The sequence below is a fragment of the Oncorhynchus clarkii genome, chromosome 17 (genome assembly GCF_045791955.1).
Source record: "Oncorhynchus clarkii lewisi isolate Uvic-CL-2024 chromosome 17, UVic_Ocla_1.0, whole genome shotgun sequence".
NCBI lineage: Eukaryota > Metazoa > Chordata > Actinopteri > Salmoniformes > Salmonidae > Oncorhynchus > Oncorhynchus clarkii.
In genome coordinates, this window is record NC_092163.1 from 53344572 (window position 1) to 53355587 (window position 11016).

The following is an 11016-nucleotide window of genomic DNA, read 5'->3' on the forward strand; positions in this document are numbered from 1 at the left end:
ATGTAGGTAATTGTCAAACTTCTTTAGACAACTCTGCCCTCTAAAGGACAAAGTCAGACATCATCATAATGTACACTGTCTTATAATTTCGTAAAATTGTATTTAATGCCAACAAAACTGTAATAACTTTAGATCATTCAACCTCATCTTCAAATGTACAAAAGTAATAAAAGAGAACACACTTAATAAAAAACAACAGCCATGTTTAAAATAAGACTCTTTATTTAAAAAAATATTATACAAATTGTTTTAATTGAAACGTAATGTGGTATGTACAAATTACAATTAGCTCAAATAGTAAATAATGACTCTGGCTAAATGCACATTAAATGGTAAACACTGACAGCATTAGAACATGTACTCACCAACGTGTGGATCCCTTGTCAGATGAATTCCTTGTTTAATACTGTATCAACCAGATGTTTGTTAATTAGATAAAACATTATGGTAAAACTCTGACCCGTGTAGTTTTAAAGTTCTGTTTTCAGGTTGTATGACTCTTCCAGAGCAGAAAGTTTAATGGAGCAAGCTTCTTTATTTCCTCCTTTTCTGAATGTTGCTCCTGTGAAACTCAAACGTGATTAATCCCTGTTCACTCCTTTCATGAGGAATACAAAAGGAGGTCATAATACAGCAGTATGGGTTTAATGTGTATTTACTACAGTGCATGATGTAGTACCTGCTGCAAACGGTTTCCTGGAGGATTAATCGATGAGCTGAGGACTGAAACCGGGCCACATCCTTAACACAAAGACAAGACTGGCCAGAGAAACAACAAACACATGTAGCACATTAAACCATTTGAACATGTCATACAAACATCGATATCCCCTGAAATTGTACTGGAGAAAAATTAACAACTTAATATCACATATCATAAGGATATGTTCTAAATAAACCAAAGCCATCAGTATCAAACATATTAAGTGTTATAATATAGTAGAAAAAAAGCTGATTAAATCTTATAGAATCGTATTGTGAATGGTTAAACGACCGCATTTGCTGTTCATAGCCCCCTGGGACTAGTGATGGCTAAGAGAAAGTCACTACTTACCTCTTCATAATGCAAAGGCAACATTATCTACTGTGAAATAAGTAATTAATCAAAACCCATTCAATATCATCAGTGAAGAAGGGCGCTGCATGATCTGACAACATAACACAACTACTGATGATCAATACTCATGGTATATTTATACGTCTATCCTTTCTGCTATTCTCAACTGGAGGTGGGGGCATGAGTCCGCTGCTGTTCTTCCATTTGTGTCTAATCTGTCAAATGCAACTGTGAGATTATTTCATGTGTCCCTGCCATTTTATGCAGTTGTACAAGCAGTATTGATCATATCAGGCATACTACCAGGTCTTCAGGCACCTGTTATCAGATATTTCCATCACTAAGATTTCTGTTAAACTGAATGTTATGCTCATGCTGCAGACATAAAAAGCTGATGTTTTCAAGAGTGTGTCACTCCCCCACTCATTATAAGCAGGGAACACACTATCCTACCCATTCATATCATTAAACAAAATGGATCCTGTCTCCCCTGATAATGTGCAGTTCTAATTTTAACTAACATTTGTTCTCTACCAGTTGTTCTTCCTGCATGCTGTTAAATAGCACATCTGAATACTTTACCATTTTTTAAAACAATATAGCCTATGAGGATATTATTAGATGTGTGTATGATTTTAGGAATAGTCCTGACCTAGCTATTTTTCTATCACTCCCCAGTTACACTTGACGGAGTAAAACGTCATACTCAATTTAACTTACCGGTACGTGACATACACATCAGAGGGACTTCTATTGGTTAAGCAATATCTTGAATCTAAATTTGCCTGTGACAAAACAGCATGCAGGGAGAAAAAACTATTGACAACGCACTGTTAATGAATTGTATAACAGACCTATAGACATTTTGAAAGTGTAACAAAATGATCATGGAGCAATACACTTCAATAAATTGTAACCAGTGCTATTATACTGATGGCATTGCTTTAAGGAGATGTCTATACCCGTTTATGTGCAATATATACAAGTGTATGGTATTACATTTATTATGGACCAGGTATCACTAATTGAACGGTTTATCTGCTTGCCTCATATATAGAATGCATCTAAGTACACAATACCAGATTAAATGATTTTCAGGTGTTCATAACAAGGGATCAGACTGTTCTTTGTTTATACGTACCAAAGTATGTCGTTCAGGCTGGCAGCAATCTTTACCTGAGCAGAGACAGGTGTCTGTGGGGGGAAGGGAGGTGCCCACTCCTGTCATAGACAGACAGAGCTCAAAACCTCTGAGAAGCCTTGTGTTGCCGTCCAGGGTGTGGCACACAGTGGGTCTCTCGCAAGGCAGGATTTGCATTTCCTACCAAAGTTTACATACCAAATCCACAACTATGCTAGTCAGGCCTGGAATCCTGGCACTAAGCCGACTGTTAACTGGGCAGTGCCTCCTGTGGATTCTGGATCCCTGATGGCAGCCCAATGACAGTCTCTTCATTTTGATTTCATATTCACTTAGAATAAACTCTAGAACTAAATAAATTCAAATCATCGATACCTGCACAGGGCGGGAGGTTCCTTTCACTGGGAGTGGCACATGGTGGTTTGTGGAAAGCCTGGGTGCCGAGTCACTCCATCCCATGGTAGGGTACCAATGTAAACTGACCCTAACACAGTAAAATATTATTCCTGCAGGCTTCAACGCAGGGAGAGCAAAGCAACTGGCAAATACACAAATAATTAAAACTATGGCTCCTTGTTAAGCTGGAACAGATCTTGAGGCATTACCCTCCTAGCTCTGCAGGGTTGTTCTCGTCAGTAGAGTTGAGTGGACAGGACAGGCACTCCAACTGTGTGCTGTTGGCTAAAGTGACACACAGCAGGAGGTGTGGTGGGCAGAGCAGTGGAACACCCGGGACAACTGGATCAGTGGCCCAAGGTGATGACAACAGCGCCACCATCAGAGCAGCAGCCAGCAAGAGGTGAGCCTCTCTCCAGCCCCCGTTGTAACAGCTCACTGGAAAACAGCTTCATCACCTACGGCTACGAGGACCAGAGATGACACAGGAGTAGGGCCCCACTCCCACTTCAACGGGACACTAGGGACATCTCAGCAAAGGCACAGTAATGATGGCCAGGTAAAAGGTGTGTGGGGGGGGGGGGGGTTTGGGCATTAACAGCTGGAACATCAGCAACTCTTCAAAAAGCAGTGTTAACAATGATGGTGAGCAATGATGTCAACACAAAGATTTGAGCTCTTTCCCTTGCTCTCAACACTTTTCTTTTTCCTTTCTGGTCTGGAAAGGTGTTCCCATTTTTCACACAGGCAGGGCCAGAGTTAAGTGCAAAAGACAATTCCTTCGCAACACAACAGAAAAGGTCACAAAAGTCGTCTTCCAAGGCAGAAACATTTGTTTTCCCACGAAAGAGAACATTTATTGATACCGAAACAAAATCTATGAAGTGCAAGCTGCACTTTGTGTTTTTTGACAACTACGTCTTAGGCGCATGTGCAATTGCGGTTTCCATTTTTTCTCCAAAAATCAGGTGGACACAGCACAAAGCATATTTTCCATTTAAAACACGGGAAATGGCATCACAAAGCATTAACACAACGAGCAGTAAATTCTGAGGAAATGCACAAAGGGCCACTGTGCAAAGGACCCTTGCCCCTGTGCATTCTGGAGTATTTTTGCGTATGGTGTTTTCCAGTGTCCAACAGTGGTATGGTGGTGTTATCCACTCTGGTATTCCTTGCTCAAATCTGAAGTGTCCATAACATACATACAGTAATAATTTTATACAATCAATTTCACTTAAAATACATTTTTAAATAAAATGTCTTTTTTTTATATGTAAAAATGCCAATACACTTTGAATTCTAAGTAGAAGCAGAAGGCTATGGCATTAACAACACTACTGGTGAGTTCCCCAAGTATAAAGTTGGCAATTAATGTAAAGGCCAAATTGAAAATGAACAATTATGTAAATTAACTTCCACTGTAGTATTTGGAGAGATTTTGATACATATGCTTAATGCCAGTCAACAAACCTTATCCTTAGTTTAACCCTAAACAGAATTTAAGTACACTGTTGAACTAAACCAATTGTTAAAATCTATATATGTTTTAGGGACATACATACTCTTGGTCCTTGAGAGGAAATAGAAAGGTATCCTGTTTCAAAAGTGAGTCATACATTTGACATAACTGATTGAACTCATTGGAGAAATTCCATTTAGATAAACTACTTTCCTTCTCACCTTGTTGACGCACGTTTGTGGAACTGAAAAGACTATGTGAAATGGCTCCACCTAGCTTTCTGGAAGGCTAGGCAGTCTCTAAATGGTTTCCAGACAGTTCTCTCAGAACCAAAAGGGAAAGTCATCAAGGGACACATATTACTGCCATGAGGGGCCATCGTCATTTGGTTTAGAAGCTTTATTTCCTTCTTTACTATGTATAGTAAAATACTAACTTAAACTTAACTCAACCATTTAACTGTGGGGATGATTGTTGGAAATAACATTACTCATAATATAAAAAACAGGATAACGTCCTGACCTCAAGGACCTCAGTGGCACAGGAAAATAGTGGTAGTTCTTATTTAGTCAAAAAATAATACCCTCTATGGAATTTGTGTGGCATCATCTCTATTGAATGAACCCAAGGATCATAGACCTGTTGACAATCAAAACCATTCTGGATTTACGCTAATAGAGTCAATATTTGGATATTGCCTAACTAATAGGCACTTTTAAATTAGACCACTCAAAAGAAACTTATGAGCCTTGTTTTTTGTGTTTTTTTTTTTTACTATTAGTCTATATAGTCAACAGGGCAATGCAACACTTGTAAAACAAACTCTGATATCCTAGATTCTCTTATAATGTATCACACAAAATATTGTTTCCAAAATTGAAAATTCAAACTTAACTGTGAGTGCTATTGGTGCCAAGCAAAGATACACTGACAACAGTCGGTGATACAGGAGGTGAAAATGTGAGCACTTTGGCGATTAGAAATAACAAAAATCGTCCCAACTATGGATCAAATAAGTAAGACCTTATCAAACAGCAATGTTTGATTTGAAAATATTCCAGGTAGAGTTTTAACTGTAAATAACTGAATTTCAAAACCTTTTACATTGGCTGCTTGATAGAGACTGGTATATTCTTATTGATCAACAAAAGCAGATGCCAATTTTACTAAGAAATTATTGATAATGAAATGGAAAACTGTATCGTCTTACAACTACACACCTTCACAGGGCTCTTAAAATATGGCATGGCTTATCTATTACCAGTCTGACTAAGTGTAAGAAATTCAAATGAGGAGATAACTAAGGGTAGTTAAGATTTTTTTTCAGATCTCAGATTAATCTTTACATGCTTTTATGTTCTACTGCAATGAATAGCAAACAAGACTTTGACACCAGATAAATGATTGTTTGCAAATACAATGGATGTCAGATTTTTTCCAAATAAAAAGGCAATAACCAATGTAGTTGTGATTCACAAAAATGCATAAATTACTCTACAGATGAATGATTTACAGATTAGTTGCAGAAATAGAGAAAGGTGAGTCTACTTTGACTTAACCAATTTCAATTAAATGTATCCACTTCTTGTGATTTAAATTGTTCACATTAATAGTAGACCACCAATAGAATGTAATGCAGGCTACATGCTAATGCATGCTATGCTGAGTTGACAACTTAAAATATCTGAAAGGCTTGTTATTTTTGATTACCAAATTACTCTTAGTATAGCATTGTGTTCTGCCAAGAAGTTCTACTTGTAGCAAGACAGAAAGCTATCAACCCCACCCTGTTCCGTTTCAATGACAGCTAAATCCCGTAACACATTGTGGGTGTGAATGTGCTACCAATGCATCACACATGAATGATTCTCATTTTATGAGGCTCCTCGGACAATGACCATCACCAGGTAGTCCTCTTCGGTTTTGGCAAGGGCTTTAGCTGAGGCATCCATGAACTGCTGGGAAAAATCACAGGGCGGGAAAGCGTGAAGAACTCCTGCGCCGTCCTTGTCACGGGTGCCACCCACAGGCAGGCTGATGACGCCGGCTGCTTGCTTCTGCTTCAGGTAGGAGACCAGGTTCTTTAGAGGCCTCTCGGTGGAGCTTCCCACATCCTGGGGCCCCTCCTCACAGCTCCCGGGCACAGCCAAGAGGACAGAATAGCCGCTGGGGCCTGCAGTCTTGATGCGACGGGACACCTCATCCAGCTTGGGCTGGTCCAGACGCAGGCGCTGGGTGATCTTTAGCTGGGACACCTGACCACCAGTGGAGCTCTCCACCAGTAGTCTGGCTGCCACAGCTAAGTCCCCCTCTAGCAGGTGCATGGAGGTGGGGAAGCTGCTGTTCTTCAGCAGGAGCACGCCATGCCAGGCCTGACATAGCTTCTGCCCCCCGGCCCCCTGCTTAGACTGCAGGCTGGACATGGAAGAGGAGGGGTGATCAGAGCGGTCCTCCCTCTTTACAGGGCTTGTGCATGAGTCACTGGCTTTGCGTTTGCGGTCCCGTTCTGGTAAGGCTGGGCTGTCTGTCCGCAGCCGCTTGTCCCCAGGGCCACGGCCTAGGCTGGCCCGCTGCTCTCTGACGGGAGAGGGTCTATCGGAGCGTGGGGGGCTGTAGCGCCCCCCGTCCCGGCTGCTGCCACCAGGGCTGTGCTCCAGAGAGGCGCCATGACGACGACGCCCATGTTCACTGCTGTTTGGTGAGCGGTCCGGGCGACGCCCATCCTCTAAGAGGCGCCGTTTTCGGGCCTGGTCTCGGCTCTGCAGCTCCCGTTCCAGAGACCAGGGTTCACGTGAACGCCTCTCCAGGTGCTCCACGGGTTCAAAAGCTGCCCCTCGCACCCTCTCGCAGACTGCTGGGCCAGCCCAGTCTGCATTGTACAGTTCCCTTTCCCTGAAGCGGAGTGGGGGTGGAGGGCTCCTCTCTCTGATTCTGATGGCCTCGAGGGTGGGCCGGTGGACAAATGAGTCTGCCACTAGGTCAAAGTGAGGCGGCAGAGGGAGAGGCTGCAGGTACTGTTGCTGGTAGCGGAGCTCTGTGTCAGCAAAGTCCACCCTAAGTCTCCTCTCAGGACCACCCAGAGGAAAGCCACGCATGTGGGAGCAAGCGGCCTGGGCAGCGTCCAGGCTCTCATACTGGATGTAGGCCCACGTGTCCCCCTTCCTGTAGTCTATAGTCCTGATGGTGCCGAAGCGGTCAAACTCCCTAGCCAGAGCAGCAAGGGGGACCCAGGGGCCAAGACCCCCCACCCACAGCCTGGTTGTAGGTGTCGCTTTGCCATAGCCAATTTTAATAGGGTTGTGACACACCACTTTTCCTGACATGGTGATCTTAGCACGGTGAGCCATGTCCAGGTTCTCGAACTTTAGGAATCCATAGGTGCTGTTCTGTCCGCGAGCGGATGTCCGCTTGATGTCCACCTCTGTGATCAACCCAAACCTGTCAAACACCCTCCTCAAGTCATTCTCTGTCACTGAGACATCGAGGTTGCCAAGAAACAACGTCCTGTTGGCCCGCTGATCATCTTCAGGGGAGAGGAGGTCCTCCTCGCAGAAAGCTGCACAGTCAGGGATGAAGGGTGGCCGGGCCCTGGCTTCATAGATAGAAAATTCCCTCTCTCTTTCCAGTTCTCTAGGGAGGGAGGGGGGAGGGGGGAGGCGGCCCAAAGCTAGCTGTTGCAGTCGGAAATCTCTATATCCTAGCCCCGTTGGTGAAAGGGGTCTTTGGACATGCAAATGTCTGTGTCCTGCAACTCCTGCATATGGATCTTTTGCGATGGGGGAGCGGCTCCTCCTCCGGTTCATGTACACCGCGTCAATTTTTAGAGGGCGGTCATAGAGCACCAACTTGCCGCGTGCGTGCTTGGCCGCCTTAGCATCGTCGGGCCTTCTGAAATTCACAAATGCCACCCTTTCGTCGTTAACTCGGCTTATTTTGACACTCACGTCCCCAAATTTCTTAAATTCGTGAAATAATCCATCTTCAATGTCTTCGTCGCTCAACTGAGAGCCCAGCTCGCTAATTTTTAGAGTCTTGTACTCACTTTCGTTACTCGGAAGAGGCCGCGGTTCCCCGCGAGAATTGGTCCTTGTCGTGGGGTCCAGAGCAATGCTAATGTGTAGCTTGCTACTCGAACCAGTTGTATTAGCATATCCATGGCTACTCCCAGTTCGATTTGACACATGTCCGTCTAAATCTCGACAGTCTCTCTTTTCAGACGGTAAACTCCGTTTTACCGAACCACCACTTTTGACAGAACTATTCCCGTTGCTGCCTGCCGCCGAGAGTGTTCCCATTTTCTTACTTGTTGGGTGGCTTCCTCCCCGGTCTCGAATATCGTCCAGAATCCGCGAGCGCTTTTTAACGGGCGACCGCTCCTTGCCTTTCATTTTTAGACTGCAGTTACCGCCTTGAAAACGATATATTTTAATCTTACTACTGTTTTTGTCTCTAACTTAAGTAAGTAAAATGTGCTTTAAATTCAACTCATAGGCGACATATCCGCCATGTTGAAGAGCAGCATTAAAAGTCCCGCCCAGCTTTGGTGATTGGTGGAATGCGGCTCGCGTAGAGAAGAACGATTGGTTCCACACATGTCACTCAACACAGTATGGGTGCGGTTCTGGGCCTAAAATACAGTGAGGAAGGTCAGTAACCTCTACTTTCTTAGGCTTTATGTATGAGACACGTACATGTTAATACTTTAGTAGGCCTATCCTTTTTGGATCAGAGGGAAATGCAACAGGCTAAAAATAAGATTGTGCCATAGAAACTCCAACACATTTTTGTATTGTTTAGTGAAGATTTTGAAAATTAGGCTGAGAATGTAGGCTAAGGCATATGGTAGGAAATATGAAAGAAAATGTGTGCTTTAAAAATAAAAACTGATAAGATGAATAAAAGTAGTAACAAAACATTACAATGAGACTCAGCTTATAGATTGTTTTATGTTTTCATAGTGATCTGCTCTATACTGATGTAAATTCTTTGAGAGAGTGTGAAAGAGAGTACAATATCAATCAAAGTCATGAAAGACATGGGGGAGAGCGAGGTGGAACTGGTTAGTGGTAGAGGAGTTGATGAGGCCTGAATCGACTGACAAGGACTGGCACATTTATTTCTGGGGCCTACTTAGGTAGAACCTGAGTTATGTCCCAAATCCTCTATATAGTGAACTATTTTTAACCAGGGGCAATAGAGCTCTGGTCAAAAGTAGTGCACTATGTGGGAATAGGGTGCCATTTGGGACACAATCTCTCTGTCTGTACGGCTGCAGCCAAAGTCACTGGCACCAGTACTGGTGCACTGCCAGAGAGACATCGGAGGAGTGATGAGGAGCAGCTGGCGGAGAAGAGGAAACCTATTCATAACAGTGTCATATGCCCTCATTACAGCCAGACAGATGCCTCAATTACAGCAACAGTTGAACCAGGAGGTTGGGGTAGGCACTATAGCTACAGAACAGGCCTTTGGAGATACAGTATCTACCCCCTTTCATTCATTTGTGCAAATTTGTAAACTTTAAGTTTATTATTGTAAAATGTCTGGTTCACATACAAATACAATTGCATTACTCCTTTTGCCGTAAGCAACCTTTTGCCAGGTGGATGTGAGAAGCACAATAACCACTAGGGGGCAGAGGGGTTCCTCTGATAAAGTGCTATGGACACTGAGGGCATCGGCCTCCTTGTAATTTCTTTCTCACTTCCTGTGACACACCTCAAGGTCCAATGAAGGACAAACATACACAGGCTAAACCAGGTTACCATCCAACCTTTTTTATCCAAGTAAAGTGCATGCCATGAGAAGTAGGGATCTCTTTGTGTCGATGAAACAAATTATGTGAGAAATGTCGTTGGCAACGCTTTTATGCACAAATATTGATATAATAACCATCATATCAAAGTAAACTTGGGGTTACCCAAAGACATGTTGTGTGGTCCTCCCAGTACAATTTGTCAAAAGCAAAAAGTTTATTATGCTACAGATGAAACAATTTATGATGAACTTAACAGGGTGGTGGTGCAAGGTGATGAGCTTGATGCTCCTTTCCAATAAATATCAAGGGTTTTATTCTGGTGACATAATCATCAAAGCTTGGCTGCTGTTAGACAAACATAATCTTGTGTTTTTGTGCATGATAATCTCATCCTGTAGGCTATATTTGCGCTCTAGCCACCAGCGTGCAGATACAGTACTGTACCCCTATCTGCTGTTGGCTAGAACGCACGTGCTAATACCATAATGGGCACACTTCCTATATAACCCCCCAAATTTTGGGGGGAAAACCATATGTAGAGTTCAAAATGCGATGGAAACCCACTTAACTTGTATTTTTTATTTGGTAATTTAACCGCAAAAGGTATTTTTATATGTCAATTTGATGGAAACATCTCTGTTAGGAAAATGCGCATAAAACAATTGTTTTTACGCAGATTTTAGAATGAACAAATTTACGGTATCACCAGGATCAATGGTAAATTCATGTTTAGCAAAATTCACATAAAGTTCCTGGTATTTATTAGTTCATATCAATTTAAAGAAATGTAGCCAATTTATTCATGACCAAATTTAGCTAACATTAGATAGTTCATCCAGAGATTCTTACCTTTGCCTCGATTCGGCAGTCTCGTCCAGATCTTCATGGCATTTGTAGTTCTTTATGATAGCCACATTAGCAGATAATTAGAATTACATTTTTGGAGGGTAAATAGAGGCAAATATATTGACAAATGCCACTTTCGCCAAGAGAGATTTACACAGTTATCAAACCGTTACACCAGGGTAAGCCTGAAATAAATTATGATGAACTTCACAGGGTAGTGAAAGTGCAAGGTGATGAGCTTGATGCTCCTTTCCAATAAATAATCTCACTCTTTTGTCCATAATAATCTCATCATGTTGGCAAAGACAGTACAGTCTGAAGATAGGCTAAAACTGCTTATCCAATAGAAATCCCAG

General features: G+C 42.6%; 1 protein-coding gene across 1 annotated transcript; it reads right to left on the reverse strand.

The window, feature by feature from the left end:
* Positions 1-356: 356 nt before the first annotated feature.
* On the reverse strand, positions 357-8579 carry LOC139371105 (RNA-binding protein 15-like). Its single transcript, XM_071111178.1, has 2 exons — positions 680-8579; positions 357-562 (listed from the first exon to the last, which is right to left on the reverse strand). Exon 1 carries the CDS (start codon positions 8442-8444, stop codon positions 5931-5933), a length of 2514 nt encoding a protein of 837 aa, XP_070967279.1. The 5' UTR covers positions 8445-8579; the 3' UTR covers positions 357-562; positions 680-5930.
* Between the last annotated feature and the right edge of the window lie 2437 nt (positions 8580-11016).

What these genes read in the sequence shown, in the direction of transcription:
- LOC139371105 (XM_071111178.1), bottom strand. Translation starts at nt 8,444, where the DNA reads ATGAAAGGCAAGGAGCGGTCGCCCGTTAAAAAGCGCTCGCGGATTCTG.